Below are 22442 nucleotides of genomic sequence, written 5' to 3' on the forward strand. Positions count from 1 at the left end.
GACGGAAACCTTTCGTTACCAAGAAAAACATCCAAGGCCCACTAAATTTTGCAAAAACACATCTGAAGTCTCCCAAAACCATGTGGGAAAATATGTTCTGGTCTGATGAAACCAAGGTTGAACCTTTTGGCAATAATTCCAAAAGACATGTTTGGCACAAAAACAACACCGCTCATCACCAAAAGAACACCATACCCACCGTGAAGCATGGTGGTGAACCTTTAATAAATTAACCCCGTTTATTTTAGGTCCAACATTTTGTGAGGTATTAATTAAGGCATACAGATTTGTGTTCTTAGAACAAAGCAAACAGTCCCCCTGGACTGCAGGATACTCAAGACAAGATACCCAGACCAAATTAAGTAGGATAACTACCCATTGGTTGAATTGAGAAAAAAACTGATTTAACAAAATATATTTTACAGTGTTTTTAAAGACAAATACTGCTTTTATTTTTTAGACTGTTTTATTTATTAGCCTGTTATTTTTTTTTTTTTTTAGCTGAAAAATAGACAAAATCTTATACTTTCCATATGGAGGTTTATTTGCTCAAAATGTAATTACCTTTTTGACTTTTTTTTTTTTTTTAACTGTACTGCACAGTGACAGGAAAAAAGAAAAAAAAAAGTGTTTGAGTGGTGATAGAAGAATTTGTCCAAACCTACAGTATATATTAGGGAAGGTAATTGGTGTGGGTTACCAACAAAACTGCGCAAATGAATGTGACAGATACACTAATAAAAAACAAAATAAATATAGATTATTGATCATCATATATCATGATCCCCTGATGATGTCAGCATGGACTGACGAAATGTGTGTCGGGAACATGAGACCGTAAACTTCCAGTTTGGTGGAACACAGGCGTGGAACGGTGTTCCTACTCCCTGAAACCGTGACTTTTGAATTTCAAGGCTAACCATTTGGATTGTAGTAAGTGCGTTTTAAAGAAATAAATGTTCCTTTAATACAAAATACTGCACCATGAGAGCCTTTTTGTCGTTTCTTCCTACTTAAGGCTTGGTCCTGAATTTTTCCCCTGGTCTGGCTGCACACTCTCGATGGTGAGAGAGTACCTGGTTTATACTCAATACCACGCTACAAGGGTGATGTGTATGGTCGGATAAAAAGTGGATCAATATGCGTTTGTGACCCCCTATAATTAAGGGAGCCTGTACTTCTGGTAAGCAGTACTTATACTAGCACTGGGTGAACGTGTGGAGGTGGAGGCTTTGAGATTTACATTCCTATGAAGTCTGTGTTTTTCATCAGCTGCTGTTACTTGTTTAACCTTTTGATGTTTGGAGCACCAGAGACTTTATTTTGCACTATTTTGATGCACATGTCAATAATGCTTTTGTGGTTTATTATATTATTGTGATTTATTTATTTGTTGAGCGCTACATTTTTTTTTCCATTTTCAAACCTATATATTACTAACAGAAAGTCAAAAACTTTATTCTGGTAAATTTTCAGGTAACATTTTCACTATTTAAAAAGGTTCAACTTGTAAAGAAATCATCTTGCAAGTGATACATTTATTTTAGATTAGATATTTTATGAGATATTTACTATGGTGTAAAGCTTTGTGTTCTTTCACAGTACATACATTCCTCTTGGACTGGGGAGATTTGGATCTGAAATGTTAGGTAGCTGTCAGTCAGGAACCATAAATCACACTGACACAGAAAATGCAGTAAAAATCCCATCTTGAATGTAATAGTAAAAATAATACAGATCAGGAACATAGTCAAAACATAAGCCAGGGTTAGGAAGCCAAGACAGGAAGTCAGACGAGCCAGTGATCAGGAAACCAGAAATCAGCATAGTCGGAAGCAGAGGAACAGGATCAGGAACCAGAGGGGACATCAGCCCGGCAAAGTCTTTCACAGGACCACAGCAGAGGAACTCAGGATATGTTGACCGGGTGAAGGCAGGAAAGGAATGAACAAGGCAGCCTAAATAGCCAGAAGGGGCTGTGGGGATAGGTGGGACTGACTGATAATGATAACCAGGTGAGCCACTGAGGAAACAATGAGTGCTGACAATTATCCGACAGCTGAGCAGCCTGAGCACAGAGAAGGGAGCTGCTGCCTGCAAGTCAAGCCCTGACATTAGCTTGGCGGATTTCAATTTGGAAACAATTTCTTGGGTAGGTGATTGTATTACTGCTCTATGGCAATACATATGCATTGAAAAAAAAAAGAATAATTAAAAAAATCTCATAAAGGTTACAGCTTTTATTTGTGAGGGCCAATTAGACTATTTGATGTTGTTGGACCTGGCATCCAGACACATAACCCAATTTTATTGATGGATCTTCCAGGATTGTGGTCTTCGAATCCATTCAATGACAGTTTGGTCTAACATTTGCAGATGCAGCCATGGAAGGTCCCCCCATTAACCATTTATTTGCCTACTATAGGCGGTCCCCGGGTTACAAACAAGATCTGGTCTGCAGGGTGGTTCTTAAGTTGAATTTGTTGGAACAGGTACGTTTTTTAAGTGTAGCTTGAGCCAAAAAAATAATTTAAAAGTTTTTTTGGATAGCATAGGGAAGGATTACCACCCCTGTAACATTTGTTTTGCTGTCTGTGCCCCTGTTCAGAAGATTTCACCTCACTTTCTGTCCATATGATAATTGGATTTTGAAAATTATGGGTTGTTGTGGAAACAAGGATAAGTGATAAAGCTTCAGTGGAGACACCTTTTTCCCATAAGACATCTTACAGGAGTGACTTTCCCTTCCCAGGGGTAGATTTCTTCTCACTTCCTGTTGTTTCTCTCCGTTTGTAAGTAGGAGTCGTTTGTAAGTCGGATGTTTGTATTTTTGATTCAAAGGAAACTTTTGATGAGTGAAACATGGAAGCTTCCAATACAATGCTAAGCTAAAATTAAAATTGGGTTCACTGAAAGTAAAAATCCTTTTTTTATTTACACAGATGTTTACTTTTTTTCTATAAATTTTTTTGTAAGAAATGTTAGTAATTATTCTCTGCATGACTAAGGCCTCGTGCACACAGGACGTTTTTACAGCTGTGTTTTTTTTGCATCAGACGTTTTTCTCTGCAGCCAATAAACTCCCCAGCATGTTCTCCTATGTCTCCCCAGAGGAGACGGTTATGGAGGCAGATGCAGAGAGCGTGCGGCAGCAGGAGGAAGCGTGCTCCCCCTGCTATGATGGAGGAGTCCTCGCTACATGGTCGGATAGAAGTCTGACAGTTTTTGAACTTGTGGCGGGTCCAGGTGGTGTCTCCGCATACCCGGGAGCTAGGAGGGGGTACGAGCTATCAGGTGTCCAGGTGATGCTGGCGCAAGGAGACGAGGAGTGTCTGATATTAGCCGATGTTCCCTGGTGAAGAGCGGAGCTCTGTGTCTAAGCGGCCATGCTGTCTGGCAGTCACTACGCCCCCAAGCATTGCATTATGGGAACGTTGGAGTTCATAGAATAGCAGAGAGGTGATTTTTAGCTAAAAACACCAAAAACGTCAATGCAAAAAAGCTAAAAACCACTGAAAAACTCACTACAGAGCTATAACATCCAGTGCCCATGAGGCCTAAGTGTTGATCACTTGAACCAAAGCTTGAGCTCTTACTCTTATAGAGTTCACATAACATTGACCTCTGGAAGTATCAGCAACTACTGCACTTTATATCCTCTAATCTCCTGCTTTTCATTTCTCCTCCATTTTACATGGAACATTCTGGACACATTTCCCTTTTGTTGGCTCTGCTACCTAAGCCTGAGTGAAAAGTAAGCCACTTTCTGACACCTACCCTCCTCCTTCCCTTTCCTTACAAAAACGTAAAAAAAGGGCTGACACTTTACTTTTATTAGGAAGACACTTTGGGATTGATTTACTAAAACTGGAGAGTGCAAAATCTGGTGCAGCTGTGTATGGTAGCCAATCAGCTTCTAACTTCAGCCTGTCCAATTCATCTTTGACAAAAAAAAAAAAAAACTGGAAGCTGATTGGTTTCTTTGCAGAGCTGCACCAGATTGTGCACTCTATAGTTTTAGTAAGTCAACCCCTGTGAGTTCTGTCTCTGCATTTGGCTTGTTTTTGCTGCTATCACACTGTGGTGCTACTGATAAATGTATGCCCACAAAAACTCAAGGACGGCAGTATCATTTCTTTTAGGAAGATTGCTGACTTTGGCATGTTTCTCCACTTTTAGTCCTCTTGGTGCAGTCACTGGCCAACTTTTACCCATCTATAAATGAAGGATAATGTTTTAGTATGAAAGCTACTTGTTCCTTTTGTTTCTGCTCTTTGGCCTGCAGTCACCGCTTCCACACTGTGGTGACCCTGGACAATTTTAACCCAACAGAGCAGAGAGCTTTCCTTATTGACCATAAACTTTGTGATCCAATGAAGTTCTGAATTGTCAGCTCATATAAGACAAGATAATACAAAATGATGGAAGCTGAAAGATAAGCCAAGTTCCTTGTATAATGTTTTATATGATTCTGTCCACTAGCCAATAAAAAAGTGGCAAAAAAGATTAAAACAATTTCAGCACATTTTATTTACAATTCAAATGTTTATAACTGTACAAAATTATATTGAAAGGGTTCTAAAGTCACAAAGATGTTATAAATTAAATCTTAAGAGACGTTTAATGAGACATTCAGCTTTGTGTTCCCACGACGCAGCACACGGTCCTGCAGGACTGCCAACATTATATATATAAATAAACCAGTAGCTGATACAAATGCCTTCAACTATAATGGGAAGGCAGATCATACATGTTTTCCTTTTAATAATTGTGCAACTGTTCAATTAAAATACATTTAAACAGACAAAACAGCAATTTTATGATGAATCTTACAAAGGTTACGTCTCTTATTCTTGTGGGTCTATCAGACCATCCACCGACCATGAATTTACTTTTTGTGCTCTTCCTTCTGATCTATCTGATGACTCTTATCACAAACCTTCTTGTTTTTTTCTTGGTCCTCACTGACTACCATCTGCACAACCCAATGTATTTTTTTCTTGCCAACTTGTCATTTCTAGATATCAGCTATTCATCAGTGACCGCACCAAGGATGCTCTTTGATTTGGTCACAAAAAGCCGATCAATATCCATTCCTGCCTGTTTAGCCCAAATCTTTTTCTATGCCTCCTTTGCCTCCTCAGAACTTTTCTTACTCTCAGCTATGTCCTACGACCGCTACATTGCCATCTGCCACCCTCTACATTACAAACTAATTATGTCTTGGAGAGTCTGTGCTTGTATGGCCTCCTTGGTCTGGGTTGTAGGATGTTCTGTCTCTTTGGTTCATACTTTATTTTCTCTCAGGTTGTCCTTCTCCAGAAAAGCTTCCATCCACAACTTCTTTTGTGACCTTCCACACTTATATCAAATTTCATGTACTGACCCCTTTATAAACACGGTGGCCGTATTTATAACAGGCGCTAGTGTTGGATTGGGAGCCTTTCTTTTGACCTTTATTCCCTATGTCTATATTTTCAATACCGTCCTCAGAATCCGTAGCATGACTGGAAAGAGGAAAGCCTTCTCCACCTGCACCTCACACCTCACCGTGGTCTCCATCTTTTATTGCTCTTTCATTTTTATTTACTTGGTTCCCTCCTCTAGAAATATGTTCAATTTAAACAAACTGTTTACAGTCATATCTGCCCTCATTAACCCATTGCTGAATCCTCTGATCTACAGCCTGAGGAACAAAGATCTGATGGAGGCACTTATGAGGTCTTGTTATTACTTACATTTAATTCAGGCATCATTCTGAAAACAAGTACTAGAATATTAATACTTTTGCATTTCAAGTTGACTGAAGGTTTTAATAATGCATTTCATAAAATATAAAAATGTCAATGACTTGTAGTTGTACTTAACCCTTTCATGACCAATGGTCAGTATTACCTGGATATCCAGGCCACATTTAGCAGATTCAATATGCATCACCTAACCTCACAATAACTCAGTGACTATTAATTCTGTCAACTTTTTTTGTTTATGTTTTCTATGAACATATAAGGATTTTACCTGACATCACTCAACACCCTCTGGCAGCAGCTGCAACCCACAGGCCTTAGTCTCCATTCCTCTTCTTCCAAATACCAGCCTCCCCTTCCCCTGTACCCTCTGGTATGCCTGCTCTGTCTGTACCAAACTCACCTCCACGACCTCTTTATCACAAATTCCTTTAATCTACTCACCATTCCTGAAACCTGGCTTAATGATTCCGATACTACTTCTCCTATGGTGGCCTTCTCTGGGCTCATTCCCCCAGACCAAATGGCCAGAAGGGAGGTTGAGTGGGAATCCTTCTAGCTCCATGCATCACCTATCAAGTACTTCACCCACCTCCCTCTCTGACATTCTCCTCTTTTGAGGCCATTGTGTTTGTCTATTTTCTTCTGTTTCTCTAGCAATTGCTGTCATCTACTGGCCCCCTGGACTGGTATCAACCTTCCTTGATGACTTCTCTGCCTGGCTACCCTACTTTCTCTCTTCTGAAGTCACCACAATCATTCTTGGCGACTTCAACATCCCGGTTAATGCTAATAACACTACTAATAAGGCTCCTACTCACTCCAATGGCAACACCCGTGACCTTGTCTTCTCCTATCCACGCACTCCTTACAACCTCTACAGAAATCCTCTCCCACTCTCTGATCACCACCTTATTAGTTTTGCTCTCTACCTGTCTTCCACCTCCTCTCCCTCCAACCACCTAACAATTACCCGTAGAAAACGTTGCCCCCTCAACCCTTCTCTTCTCTACTCTGCTAATGGCCATCTATATGACAAAATCTCACCCCTGTCATGTCCCAATCTAGCCACTTCCATCTATAACAGCTCACTTTCATCCTCCCTATACGCAGAATCCAGCTCCCGAACGCTACAACCCTGGCAAACAGATGACACCACAAGTCTCAGAAAATGTAGCCACGCTCTTAAGCGCCTGTGCCGTAAGACTAAGTCCTAGGGAGACTTCAACTAATATAAATCAGCCCTCTTAAAATACTATTCCTGCCTCCTCACTGCCAAGCAAACCTTTTTTATCACACTTATTAACACATTCTCATCTAGTCCCCGCCAACTAGTCTCTACCTTTAACTCTCTACTCGCTCCTCCACCGACTCCACCCTCTAACTCACTCACTGCCCAAGAGATCACCAATCACTTAAAAAATAAGATTGATACAATTCACGAGGAGATCTACAATGTACAGAAACTTCCCCTACTTAACACCCCATGTTCACAGGTACAATCATAACTTCCCTCTTCAACCCTGATAGTATTAACAAGGTTGCTGGACTTTTTTCTAACAACCATCTAACACCCTGCCCCCTGGATCCTGCTCCCTCCCAAATGCTACATTTACCCTCTGACTCTATTCTATGCTCTTTAACTCCCATCTTCAACCTCTCCCTCTCTTCTGGCATCTTCCACAACTCTTTTAAACATGTGTTAGTCACTCCCATCCTTAAAAAGCCCCCACTGGACCCCACCAATCTTCACAATCTACGCCCCATCTTCTTACTCCCTTACTCCCCTTCTCCTCCAAACTCCTTGAACAACTGGTCTATAACCGACTGAGTGACCATCTGACTAAGAACAAACTTCTTGATCCCCTTGGCCTGGTATGGTTTTGGGGGGGGGGGGGGGCATTTGCTCATCCCCTCCCCTTTCCTGACCTGCCAAGCTGCATGCTTGGATAAGGGTCTTGCTTGGATGTTGGGGGAACCCCATGCTGTTTTTTTTTAAACTTTGCTGTGGGGTCCCCCTCAAAATCCATACCAGACCTGAAGGGCCTGGTATGAATTAAGGGGCGCCCCATGCCATTTTTTCTTAATGTTTTAATAGCCGGGTGCCGGCAATTGTAACCGCGAGTCATTTTAAATGGGATTTGACTCTTTTTTTTAGAAATTTCATTTTTGCTGTAGCATGTTTTATACATGCTACAGATGCGCCACTTTACAGGCATATTAAGGGGCACATTATTGTTGCACTTTAAGCAGAATTAAAATCACTGCTCTTGAAAAAAATGATCATTTGTAAATTTTTAAATTTTTTTATTAATACATTTCTCCCAGGGCAGTACCCGGACCCCCATACCCTTTTTATGGCCAGTTACTTGCATATAAGCCCTCGAAATGGGCACTTTTGATTTTTCCTGTTCGGCTCCCATAGACTTCAATGGAATTCGCCATTCGGGTTAGAACATTTCCCCTATTCAGAAGTTCTGCTGCGAACCAAACAGGGGTGTGTTCGACCCATCCCTAATACCCACTGATTTCTTTTAATTTAAAACATGGACAAAAATGTATATTTTACATATGGAAGTTTTAATTTACATTTTATTAACTTTTATTTATTTGTTTTTTAAGTAAACTGTACTGCGCAGTCACAGGAAATAAGGAAAAAAGTTAAAGTGTTTGAATGAATGCATTTCATGAATGAATGCATCTCACCAACAAAAAGTATATGTTCAGTTCATTTCAACATTTTATTAACTGTAAATTTGTTTTATACAATTAAAAAAATTATTTCTTATGAGAAAAATACAGAAAAATAGACATAATTTTAGATTTTACATAATGAGATTTTGCTCAAAATTGTCTTGCCTTTTTATTTATTTATTTTTAACAAATTATCCTGTGCATTGAAATAAAATAAAGAAAAAAGTAATAGTGTTTGAATGGTGATGACACTACTGTATATAACCAAGAGAAAGTCAAAAACGTGATTCCGGTAAGGGTAATCTAAAAATACGTATAACTAGCCAGATAATTTCTATAAATTATCTGGCTAGTGATACATGTTTTGAGATTATATATTTTATGAAATATTTACTAAGGTGTACAGATTTTTGTTCTTAGACAGAGCAGACAGTCTTCTTGGACTGGGGACTGAAATTTTGGGGTTTTTGTACAAAGACAAATCCCAAAGAGGGATTTGATAAAAAGCGGGGAAAGGGATGTTGTGATGCCAAAGGAGGTGTAATGGCCGTCAAAGGTATATGACAATATAATTGTATATAAAAAAATAGAAATCTTTATTTTAACACATGAATAAAAAAGACAAAGTCTTAATAGTGGTACAAAGCATCATATTCCACGATAATAGTATTGCAACATACATTTCTATAAGAACATTTTACACAATGTCCAAAAAATGAATACCAAACAGCACATATAGAGCAGGAAAGATTGCTGATTTAGGATTTTAGATCCCTACGCGATTCAACTTGAAAAAGTCTTCCTCAGGGGGTATGTTAGTCCAAAGCTCCTTGTGAAGCATATATGTATAAATGATAAATAGGCAAATAGATAATACATAAAATAATCTAACACATTATAAAGAAAAACAACAATCCATAAAGAGAAAGAAAATCAATTGTATGGGTGGAGCACTTACATCAATATGCAGTCCACCAAACATTGTGCCGTAATTCACTGAAAATATATAGTGCAGTAACTATGTGTTGGTGAAGAGCCCCGGGACAAACCAGGCACATGGATTCAAACCAGGAGCCACAAGGAGCAAGGCAAAGGGAGGGATGGAAAAGATCCTGGTGGAGAGGGGGGAGGAAATAAAAAAAAAGAAGAAAAAGAAAAGTAGCAAGAAATTAATTAATTTAGTATTAAAATATATTTATACTGTGCCTTGCAAAAGTATTCGGCCCCCTGGAACTTTGCGACCTTTTGCCACATTTCAGGCTTCAAACATAAAGATATAAAACTGTAATTTTTTGTGAAGAATCAACAAGTGGGACACAATCATGAAGTGGAACGAAATTTATTGGATATTTAAAACTTTGTTAACAAATAAAAAACTGAAAAATTGGGCGTGCAAAATTATTCAGCCCCTTTACTTTCAGTGCAGCAAAATCTCTCCAGAAGTTCAGTGAGGATCTCTGAATGATCCAATGTTGACCTAAATGACTAATGATGATAAATAGAATCCACCTGTGTGTAATCAAGTCTCCGTATAAATGCACCTGCACTGTGATAGTCTCAGAGGTCAGTTTAAAGCTCCGAGAGCATCATGAAGAACAAGGAACACACCAGGCAGGTCCGAGATACTGTTGTGGAGAAGTTTAAAGCTGGATTTGGATACAAAAAGATTTCCCAAGCTTTAAACATCCCAAGGAGCACTGTGCAAGCGATAATATTGAAATGGAAGGAGTATCAGACCACTGCAAATCTACGAAGACCTGGCCGTCCCTCTAAACTTTCAGCTCATACAAGGAGAAGACTGATCAGAGATGCAGCCAAGAGGCCCATGATCACTCTGGATGAACTGCAGAGATCTACAGCTGAGGTGGGAGACTCTGTCCATAGGACAACAATCAGTCGTATACTGCACAAATCTGACCTTTATGGAAGAGTGGCAAGAAGAAAGCCATTTCTTAAAGATATCCATAAAAAGTGTCATATAAAGTTTGCCTCAAGCCACCTGGGAGACACCAAACATGTGGAAGAAGGTGCTCTGCTCAGATGAAACAAAAATCTAACTTTTTGGCAACAATGCAAAACGCTATGTTTGGCGTAAAAGCAACACAGCTCATCACCCTGAACACACCATCCCCACTGTCAAACATGGTGGTGGCAGCATCATGGTTTGGGCCTGCTTTTCTTCAGCAGGGACAGGGAAGATGGTTAAAATTGATGGGAAGATGGGTGGAGCCAAATACAGGACCATTCTGGAAGAAAACCTGATGGAGTCTGCAAAAGACCTGAGACTGGGACGGAGATTTGTCTTCCAACAAGACAATGATCCAAAACATAAAGCAAAATCTACAATGGAATGGTTCACAAATAAACATATCCAAGTGTTAGAATGGCCAAGTCAAAGTCCAGACCTGAATCCAATCGAGAATCTGTGGAAAGAACTGAAAACTGCTGTTCACAAACGCTCTCCATCCAACCTCACTGAGCTCCAGCTGTTTTGCAAGGAGGAATGGGCAAAAATTTCAGTCTCTCGATGTGCAAAACTGATAGAGACATACCCAAGCGACTTACAGCTGTAATCGCAGCAAAAGGTGGCGCTACAAAGTATTAACTTAAGGGGGCTGAATAATTTTGCACGCCCAATTTTTCAGTTTTTTATTTGTTAAAAAAGTTTGAAATATCCAATAAATTTCGTTCCACTTCATGATTGTGTCCCACTTGTTGATTCTTCACAAAAAATTACAGTTTTATATCTTTATGTTTGAAGCCTGAAATGTGGCAAAAGGTCAAAAAATTCAAGGGGGCCGAATACTATATATATATATATATATATATATATATATATATATATATATAAAATAAAAAGCTATAGTGAAAATATATAGATGCAGCATTCATATTTACCTTGAAAAAAAGCAAGGCTAGGGATCAATTAGCCCCATAGTCCAACAGATAAGAACTAGCCTCTGTTTAGGGTCCCAATGAAAGGAGCAAGGCTGTAGCTGTGGCTTATTTCTAAAAAAAGAAAAGCCCTCAATCAGGGGAGAGGAAAAATATCAGTAACATTCTTAGAAAACAGTGCCTATTCAGGATTGATGAAGGAAAAAAAAAAAGGAAAAAGTTACCTCCAGACCAACACGCAGCATGCATACCTCCCCGCAGAAGCAAGGGAATGAAAATGCCTGTCAGGTGTGGAGGTATAAATGAGAGGAAGAAGACCACCCCAAAAGGGTAAAGACCAATCCCCAACACTCAGCCATCAGATGACCATCCCATCCAGGTGCCTAGAAGTGGAGCAATCTCCACCTGCCCCCTGCAGTGTGATCCCCACCGCGCTGCGGGACTGCCGAGTACAGGCATCCAGAGCAGCAACCAGCGCCGCTCAAGAGGGCAGAAACCCAGAGGTGGGCATCCGCCCAGGGCACAGGGCACCGCCCCGGTGACATGGCAACTAACATCTGTCTGAGGGCGGAAGTAGAGCAAACGGCGGCCATATTGGAAAAGGGCAGCAGAGTGGGAAAGGCACCAGCGCCGATACAGGTATCCAGTCACCCAGAGGTTGAAACTGGAGAGGAGGGGACCACAAAGGAGTAAGGCCTTCACGCCCCAACCCCGAGGGGAAGGGGCTACATGTGCAAAAGTTAGTGCAAAACAAATAAGACAAAAAATCAGGGGTTTTTGTATCTGACAGTTTATGTATTTTGGATCTGAAATAGACATGTGCAGTTAGTTTTGTTTCAAACAAATATTCAAATGTTATTTTTCATTATTCGGAGATTCCGATATTTCCGAATACCCAAATTGCAGTATAAACAAATTTTACCGAATGCTCCGAATAGCGGAGCTCTGTTATTTCAAAGCCTTTGTTTCTAATTTTTAGGACTCGTTAAGGACTGGAATAGTACTGCTGGGTTGACGTAGGGCCAATGTGGTGCCTATATTTAAAAAAGGATCAAAGTCTTCGCCAAGTAACTATAGACCTGTTAGTGTAACTTCTATGGTCGGGAAGATACTGGAGAGTTTAATAAAAGACCACATAGATGAGTTCTTGCTGGAAAAAAATATTTTAAGCAACAGACAGCATGGATTCATGAGAGATAGAAGTTGTCAAACAAACCTGATTTATTTTTATGAGCAGGCAAGTAAAATCTTGGACAGAGGGGTGGCTGTGGACGTGGTATACTTGGACAAAGGGGTGGCTGTGGATGTGGTATATTTGGATAGAGGGGTGGCTGTGGACGTGGTATACTTGGACACAGGGGTGGCTGTGGACATAGTATACTTGGACAGAGGGGTGGCTGTAGACGTGGTATAATTGGACAGAGGGGTGGCTGTGGATGTAGTATACTTGGACAGAGGGGGGGCGGGGGGGGCTGTGGATGTGGTATATTTGGATTTTGCAAAAGCATGTGACACAGTTCCCACACACGGCTAATGTGTAAGGTAAAGTCTACAGGCTTGGAAAGATCAGTTTGTAAATGGATAGAAAATTGGCTAAAAGACTGAATTTAGAGAGTAGCGGTTAATGATTCTCACTCTGAATGGTGTAAGGTATCATTGGTGTACCCCAAGGTTCAGTGTTGGGACCCTTACTTTTTAACATCTTTATAAATGATATCGGGTCTGGGATTAAAAGTACCATTTCAGTCTTTGCAGATGACACCAAGCTTTGCAGTGGAAAAACTTCTTTACAGGATGTCTCCAACTTACAAGCTGCTGACCTCAATGCACTGTTTCATTGGACAACTATGTGGAAAATGAGGTTTAATGTTGATAAATGTAAAGTTCTGCACTTGGGGGCTAAGAATACGCATGCATCATACATACTAGGGCGAGTAGAACTGGGGGAATCCATAGTCAAGAAGGATCTGGGGGTTCAGGTAGATCATAAGCTTAATCATAGCATGCAATGCCAAGCTGCGGTTTCCAAAGCAAGCAAAGTCCTTTCTTGCAGTTGCAGTTCAGTTTTGGGCACAAGTTCTCAAAAAGGATATCGGGGAACTGGAGAAAGTGCAGAGAAGGGCAACCAAACTGATAAGAGGCATGGAGGAGCTCAGCCATGAGGAGAGATTAGAGGAACATAATTTATTCTCTCTTGAGAAGAGGAGATTAAGGGGGGGATATAATCTCCATGTATAAATACATAAGGGGGGGGGGGGATATGATCTCCATGTATAAATACATAAGGGGGGGGAGATATGATCTCCATGTATAAATACATGAGGGGTCCATATAGTGAGCTTGGTGTTGAGTTGTTCACTTTATGTCTCGAGGAAAAGAGATTTTGTCTCCAAATACAGAAAGTTTTCCTCACAGTAAGAGCTGTGAAAATGTGGAATAGACTCCCTCCAGAGGTGGTTCTGGCCAGCTCAGTAGATTGCTTTAAAAAGGCCTGGATTCTTTCCTAGGTGTACATAATATAACTGGATACTCACATTTATAGGTAAAGTTAATCCAGGGAATATCTGATTGCCTCTCAGGGGATCAGGAAGGATTTTTTCCCCCTGCTGTAGTAAATTGGATCATGCTTTGCTGGGGTTTTTCGCCTTCCTCTGGATCAACTGTGTGTATAGGATTATGTATATGGGATTGTATGGTTGGGTTTTCTTTTTTGTTTTTCATTGGTTGAGCCAGATGAATTTGTGTCTTTTTTCAACCTGACTAACTATATTACTATGTTATTATGTTATTATGTTACTATGAATAATGAAACTAAATTCATCTGAATATAATTCAAATATAATTTTACATCGAATTCCAGTCGAATTTCAACTGTAAACATATTTCTGAAATCAAAAACTGTGTGTGTTATTAGAGTGCCATTTCGAAATAATGTTGTGTTTGTTAAGCCAAAGATGATTAAAAGAGTTATTTTAATTATTTGATGAAGATTTGTCTTTTGTTTATTCACTTTGCCACATTTGAATCGAAAAAAAAAGAAAATCTAAAGTTTTCAATTTGACCGATTCAAAATTTATCAATTCGAATGTTTCAAATTGAAAAAAATATGTAAATTTGAAGAAAATTTCGAAAAAGACATAAAACGAATTCCAAATACGAATCCTGAATAGGAATCCCGAAAACGAATTGAAGGAATCAACCAATTTTAACTAAATAACTAGATTAACGAATCTAAACGAAATGAAACTAAACAAATATTTTCGTCATGCACATGTCTAATCTGAAAATTTTAGGTAGCTCAGCAAATTTCCATTTAGAAACATTTCCTTGGGTTAATGATGATTACTGCTCTATGGTAATAAATATATATTGAAATTAAATCGTGAATGATTTGAAAAATCTCATATAGATCACTGCCTTTATTTTTGTGGGCCAATCGGACTATTGTTGTTGGACCCTGGCACCCAGGCACATAACACACATTTTTTATTGGGTGTTCCAGGCCTCTGGTCCTTGAATTCATTCAATGACAGTTTGCTCTAACATTTGCAGATGCAACTATGGAAAGTCTTGGTTCCTTGGCCCTTCCACACACCATTCCTTTGCCTACTATTTTTTATTCAAAGGGAATGTGTGATGAGTGAAACATGGAAGCTGCAAATTACTAACTTCCATTACTAAAAAATTCTAATTTATTGAATGAGCTTTGTTTCCACCTCCAAAATTATGTTAAATAGAAACAGTTTTTACCCATGTCCTCATTATTCCTTGCTGTTTTCTGTTGCCTGATTAATAAATTTGAAAGAGGACTTCAGAAGATCAAATTTAGTAAACTAAATCAAAATTTTAAATTATTTTTAATGAAAGGGAAAATCATTTTTTTATTTTCCTTTTTTTTATTTACATTTATTATTTTTTGTAAAATGTTTTGTAGGAAATGTTAGTAATTGATCTATGTAAGGCCACGTAGACTAAAGCTTGAGCCTTTACTCCTAAAGATGTCCTCAGGGGCCCCTCCAAGACCTGAGTCAAAAAAGAATCACATAGCATGGACCTCTGGAGGTATCAGCAACTGCCGCGCTTTATTTCCACTAATCTCCTGCATTACATTTCTCCTTCATTTTACAAAGAAAATATCAGACAAATTTCTCTTTTGTTGGCTCTGTTACTGAACCACTTGCTGATTGCCTAACGTACTACAGCAGGTCGGCTCTATCACCTGTACGTGATTTCATGCAATAGCCACTAGGGGCAATTGTGTGCCTCCGGAGGTGCTATCGCTTGCTGATTGGACAGAGGGGGAGCCTATCAGTGGGTCCGGTTGACCCAATGTCCACCGGCCACCCATGATCGTTCCAGAGAAAGAGTCTGTCAGACACTGTTCTGACAGGGGAGAAGATAGAGATTTTGTGTGGATATCTGTCTTCCCCCAGTCAGAGCAACCCCCCCCCCCCACAGTTATAAAGCCCCTCCTAACGACACATTTAACCCTTTGATCGCCCCTGATATAAACCCTTCCCTGCCAGTGTCTATAGTACAGTGACAGTGCATAATTTTAGCACTGATCACTGTAATAAAGTCACTGGTCCCCAAAAAAGTGTCAGGTGTCTGATTTGTCCACCGCAATGTCGCAGTCCTGCTAAATATCGCTGATCGCCGCCATCACTTGTAGAAAAAAATAAATAAATAAAAATGCCATAAAAATATCCCATTGCTTGTAGACGCGATAACTTTTGCGCAAACCAAAAAATATATTATTATTATTTATTGGGATTTTTTTTTACCAAAATTATGTAGCAGAATACATTTTGGAATAAATTCATGAAGAAATAACTTTTTTACATTTTTCTATGGGATGTGTTTTACAGCAGAAATTAAAAAAAATATTGTTTTCTTTTTTTTTCAAAATTGTCGGTCTTTTTTTTGTTTATAGCACAAAAAATAAAAACCACAGAGCTGGTTAAATACCACTAAAAGAAAGCTCTTTTTGTGGGAAAAAAAAAGGACATCAATTTTCTTTGGGTAAAGCGTTGCACGGGTGCGCAATTGTCAGTTAAATTAACGCAGTTCCGTATTGCAGAAAAATGGCCTGGTTATGAAGGAGGGGGGGGGGGGTATAAACCTTACATTCTAAACCTATTCTATTTATCCTGTAAAAGGGAAGATCGGTAAATTTGCCCATACTGATGTTGCTCCAGTCCTTTCATATATGATCTCTTTAGCGTTGGCTTCAATGTAGAGGATTGCAGAACTTACAGTCAGGTCCATAAATATTGGGACATTGACACAATTCTAATCTTTTTAGCTCTATACACCACCACAATGGATTTGAAATGAAACAAACAAGATGGACTTTAACTGCAGACTTCCAGCTTTAATTTGAGGGTATTTACATCCAAATCAGGTGAACGGTGCAGGAATTACAGCAGTTTGTATATGTGCCTCCCACTTTTTAAGGGACCAAAAATAATGGGACAGATTAACAATCATAAATCAAACTTTCACCTTTTAATACTTGGTTGCAAATCCTTTGCAGTCAATTACAGCCTGAAGTCTGGAATGTATAGACATCACTAGACGCTGGGTTTCATCCCTGGTGATGCTCTGCCAGGCCTCTACTGCAACTGTCTTCAGTTCCTGCTTGTTCTTGGGGCATTTTCCCTTCAGTTTTGTCTTCAGCAAGTGAAATGCATGCTCAATCGGATTCAGGTCAGGTGACTGACTTGGCCATTGCATAACATTCCACTTCTTTCCCTTAAAAAACTCTTTGGTTGCTTTTGCAGTATGCTTCGGGTCATTGTCCATCTGCACTGTGAAGCGCCATCCAATGAGTTCTGAATCATTTGGCTGAATATGAGCAGATAACATTGCCCGAAACTCTTCAGAATTCATCCTGCTGCTTTTGTCAGCAGTCACATCATCAATAAATACAAGAGAACCAGTTCCATTGGCAGCCATACATGCCCACGCCATAACACTACCACCACCATGCTTCACTGATGAGGTGGTATGCTTTGGATCATGAGCAGTTCCTTTCCTTCTCCATACTCTTCTCTTCCCATCACTCTGGTACAAGTTGATCTTGGTCTCATCTGTCTATAGGATGATGTTCCAGAACTGTGAAGGCTTTTTTAGATGTTGTTTGGCAAACTCTAATCTGGCCTTCCTGTTTTTGAGGCTCACCAATGGTTTACATCTTGTGGTGAACCCTCTGTATTCACTCTGGTGAAGTCTTCTCTTGATTTTTGACTTTGACACGCATACACCTACCTTCTGGAGAGTGTTCTTGATCTGGCCAACTGTTGTGAAGGTGACACACATACACCTTCCTCCTGGAGAGTGCTCTTGATCTGACACACATACACCTACCTCCTGGAGAGTGAGCTTGATCTGGCCAAATGTTGTGAAGGGTGTTTTCTTCACCAGGGAAAGAATTCTTCGGTCATCCACCACAGTTGTTTTCCGTGGTCTTCCGGGTCTTTTGGTGTTGCTGAGCTCACCGGTGCGTTCTTTCTTTTCAAGGATGTTCCAAACAGTTGATTTGGCCACACCTAATGTTTTTGCTATCTCTCTGATGGGTTTGTTTTGTTTTTTCAGCCTAATGATGGCTTGCTTCACTGATAGTGACAGCTCTTTGGATCTCATATTGATTCCAAATGCAAATAGTACACTTATAATGAACTCTGGACCTTTTATCTGCTCCTTGTAAATGGGATAATGAGGGAATAACACACACCTGGCCATGGAACAGCAGAGCAACCAATTGTCCCATTACCTTTGGTCCCTTAAAAAGTGGGAGGCACATATACAAACCATTGTAATTCCTACACATTTCACCTGATTTGGATGTAAATACCCTCAAATTAAGCTGAAAGTCTGCAGTTAAAGCACATCCATCTTGGTTGTTTCATTTCAAATCCACTATAGAGCCCAAAAGATTAGAATTGTGTCGATATCCCAATATTTATGGACCTGACTGTTAGTGGTGACGTCGCCCATAGGCTTTTTGTTTTTTCTTTGTTTTTTAGTTTCGTTCAGTCTCATTTATTTGACAGTACCTCATTTGTCTTTATTGGCCTTTTTAGGCACAAAGTTTTGTATTTGATGAATAATTCTTAATAAACAAAGATTAAACTTAAAACAGTAAGAAAAAAGATTAAAACAATTTCAGTTGATTTTATTTACAATTTAAATATTTATAATTGTACAAAGTTATATTGAAAGGGTTCTCAAGTCACAAAGGTGTTATAAATTATGTCTTTACAGACCTTTACTGAGACTTTCAGCTTTGTGTTCCCACAACGCAGCAGACGGTCCTGCAGAACTTCCAATATTATATAAATGAATAAACCACTAGCTGGTAGAAATGTCTTCATGTATAATGTGTAGGCAGACCGTACGTGTTTTCCTTTGAATAATTCCTCAGAAGATTGTATTATTGTTCAATTAAAATAAATTGAAACTGACAAAAAATATTATGAGGAATCTTACAGAGGTTACGTTTCTTATTCTTGTGGGTCTATCAGACCATCCAAAGACCATGAATGTGTTTTTTGTGATTTTCCTTCCGATCTATCTGATGACTCTTCTCACAAACCTTCTTATATTTTTCTTGGTCCTCACTAACTACAATCTGCACAACCCAATGTATTTTTTTCTTGCCAACTTGGCATTTCTGGACGTGTGCTATTCATCGGTGACCGCACCAAGGATGCTCTTTGATTTGGTCACAAAAAGACGACTGATATCCCTTCCTGCCTGTAAATCCCAAGTCTTTTTCTACCTCTCCTTTGCTTGCTCAGAAATTTTCTTGCTCTCAGTTATGTCCTACGACCGCTACATTGCCATCTGCCACCCCCTACATTACAAACTAATTATGTCTTTGAGGGTCTGTGCTCGTATGGCCTCTCTGGCTTGGGTTGCAGGATTTTCTCTCTCTTTGCTTTATATTTTATTTTTGCTCAGGTTGTCCTTCTGCAGAACAGCTTCCATCCACAGCTTCTTTTGTGATCTTCCACACTTATTTCAAATTACATGTACTGACACCTTCATAAACATAGTGGTCGTATTTGTAGCAGGCGGTGGTCTTGGATTGGGAGCCTTTCTTTTGACCCTTATTCCCTATGTCTATATTTTCAGAACCATCCTTAGAATCCGTAGCAAGACTGGAAAGAGGAAGGCATTCTCCACCTGCACCTCACACCTCACCGTGGTCTTCATATTTTTTGGCTGCATAGTTTTTATTTACTTTGTTCCCTCCTCCAGCAATATGTTCAATTTAAACAAACTGTTTTCAGTCATATCTGCCCTCATTAACCCATTGCTGAATCCTCTGATCTACAGCCTGAGGAACAAAGACCTTATGGAGGCACTTATGAGGTCTTATTATCACTTAAAGTCAATCCAGGCATCATTCTGAAAACAAATATGTGACCATTGACATTTTTGTATTTCTAGTTGACTAAAAATGTTAGTAATGCCTTTCATAAAATGTAAAAATGTTAGTCACTTGTAGTTGTACTTAACCCTTTTATGGCCAAGGGCCAGTGCAACCTGGATGCCCAGGCCACATTTAGTATATTCAATATACAGTATCTCACAAAAATGAGTACACCCCTAGCATATTTGTAAATATTTTATTCTATCTTCTCATGTGACAACACTGAAGAGATGACACTTTGCTACAATGTAAAGTAGTGAGTGTACAGCTTGTATAACAGTGTAAATTTGCTGTCCCCTCAAAATAACTCAACACACAGCCATTAATGTCTATCACTGGCAACAAAAGTGAGTACACCTCTAAGTGGAAATGTCCAAATTGGGCCCAAAGTGTCAATATTTTGTGTGTCCACCATTATTTTCCAGCACTACCTTAACCCTCTTGGGCATGGAGTTCACCAGAGCTTCACAGGTTACCACTGGAGTCCTCTTCCATTCCTCCATGATGACATCATGGAGCTGGTGGATGTTAGAGACCTTGCGCTCCTCCACCTTCTGTTTGAGGATGCCCCACAGACGCCCAATAGGGTTTAGGTCTGGAGACATGCTTGGCCAGTCCATTACCTTTACTCTCAGCTTCTTTAGCAATGGAGTGGTCCTCTTGGAGATGTGTCTGGGGTCGTTGTGTTGGAATACTGCCCTGTGGCCCAGTCTCTGAAGGGAGGGGATCATGCTCTGCTTCAGTCATGTCACAGTACATGTTAGCATTCATGGTTCCCTCAATGATCTGTAGCTCCCCAGTGCCGGCAGCACTCATGCAGCCCCAGACCATGACACTCCCACCACCATGCTTGACTGTAGGCAAGACACACTTGTCTTTGTACTCCTGACCTGGTTGCTGCCACACACGCTTGACACCATCTAAACCAAATAAGTTTATCTTGGTCTCATCAGACCACAGGACATGGTTCCAGTAATCCATAAGCAAACTGTTTGCGGGCTTTCTTATGCATCATCTTTAGAAGAGGCTTCCTTCTTGTGCGAAAGCCATGCAGACCAATGTGATGCAGTGTGTAGTGTATGGTCTGAGCACTGACAGGCTGACCCCCCCACCCCTTCAACCTGTGCAGCAATGCTGGCAGCACTCATTCGTCTATTTCCCAAAGACAACCTCTGGATTTGATGCTGAGCATGTGCACTCAACTTCTTTGGTCGACCATGGCGACGCCTGTTCTGAGTGGAACCTGTCCTGTAAAATTACTGTATGGTCGTGGCCACCATGCTGCAGCTCAGTTTCAGGGTCTTGGCAATCTTCTTATAGCCTAGACCACCTTCTTTGCCATGAGGTGCCATGTTGAACTTCCAGTGACCAGTATGAGAGAGTGAGAGCGATAACACCAAATTTAACACACCAGCTCCGCATTCACACCTGAGACCTTGTAACACTAACGAGTCACATGACACCGGGGAGGGAAAACGGCTAATTGGGCCCAATTTAGACTTTTTTTTTACTAAGGGGTGTACTCACTTTTGTTGCCAGTGGTTTAGACATTAATGGCTGTGTGTTGAGTTATTTTGAGGGGACAGTAAACAATACAATGTTATACAAGCTGTACACTCACTACTTTACATTGTAGCAAAGTGTAATTTCTTCAGTGTTGTCACATGAAAAGATAGAATAAAATATTTACAAAAAATGTGAGGGGTGTACTTACTTTTGTGAGATACTGTACATCACTTAATTTCATAATAACTGTGACTATTTTACATTTCAAACATTTTTTACATGTTTTCTATGGACATAAATGGATTTTAAAAGGCATATAGTTTCATACACACTTACAGGTGCATCTCATAAAATTAGAACATCATCAAAAATGTAATTTATTTCAGTAATTGAATTCTAAAAGTGAAACTCATATATTTGTTATAGATGCGTTACACACAGAGTGATATATTTCAAGCATTTCTTTTTTTTTAAAATTTTGATGATTATGGCTTACAGCTAATGAAAACGCAAAATTCAGTGTCTCAGAAAATTAAAATATTTCATAAAACAGATAAAAAAAAAAAAAAGATTTTTCATACAGAATTAAATTAACTTTTGGATGATATTCTAATTTTTAAGTTGCACCTGTATCTCAATGTTTGTTTTCTAAAAGCTATCAAAAAGAGAATAATATGGAAAACAAAAATGCAGTTTTATGATGGCCTTCCTCTTTCATAGTTCATACATTTTTCACACCTCCAGCAATGTGTTCAATTCAAGCAAACTATTTTCAATGACATATTCCTTCATGAATCCATTGTTTAACCCTCTGTTCTACAGTCTGGGGGGCAAGGTGTTATTATTAAATTTAATTTAGGTGTAATGCTAACAATAACTTGCAGTTGTACTTAACCCTTTTATAAACAAGGGTCAGTGTCACCTGTATGCCCAGGCCATATTTAGCATTTTCAATATGTATTGCTTCACCTCACAATAACTCTGTGACTATTTTACCTGCCTATTTTTCTTTAAATGTTCTCTTTGGAAATCTCCACCAAAAATGTAAATAGTTGGTCTTCTCTTGGTGACAACGGGGGGCGGAAAGTTATTTTTTTATTTTCTCTAAGAACAATTTAACTGACCCTTACAAAAGTGTTTTCTCCGGAATTATTTTATTA

General features: G+C 39.5%; 1 protein-coding gene across 1 annotated transcript; it reads left to right on the top strand.

The window, feature by feature from the left end:
• Nucleotides 1-5053: 5053 nt before the first annotated feature.
• LOC309561696 (olfactory receptor 2A12-like) lies at nt 5054-19755 on the top strand (the record flags this gene model as incomplete). The annotated part of the gene is made up of 2 exons (XM_082265684.1): nt 5054-5307; nt 19302-19755. 2 exons carry the CDS (start codon nt 5054-5056, stop codon nt 19753-19755), a joined length of 708 nt encoding a protein of 235 aa, XP_082121810.1.
• Nucleotides 19756-22442: the final 2687 nt, after the last annotated feature.

Source organism: Pelophylax lessonae (assembly GCF_965119305.1).
Source record: "Pelophylax lessonae genome assembly, chromosome: 8".
Taxonomy (NCBI): Eukaryota; Metazoa; Chordata; class Amphibia; order Anura; family Ranidae; genus Pelophylax; species Pelophylax lessonae.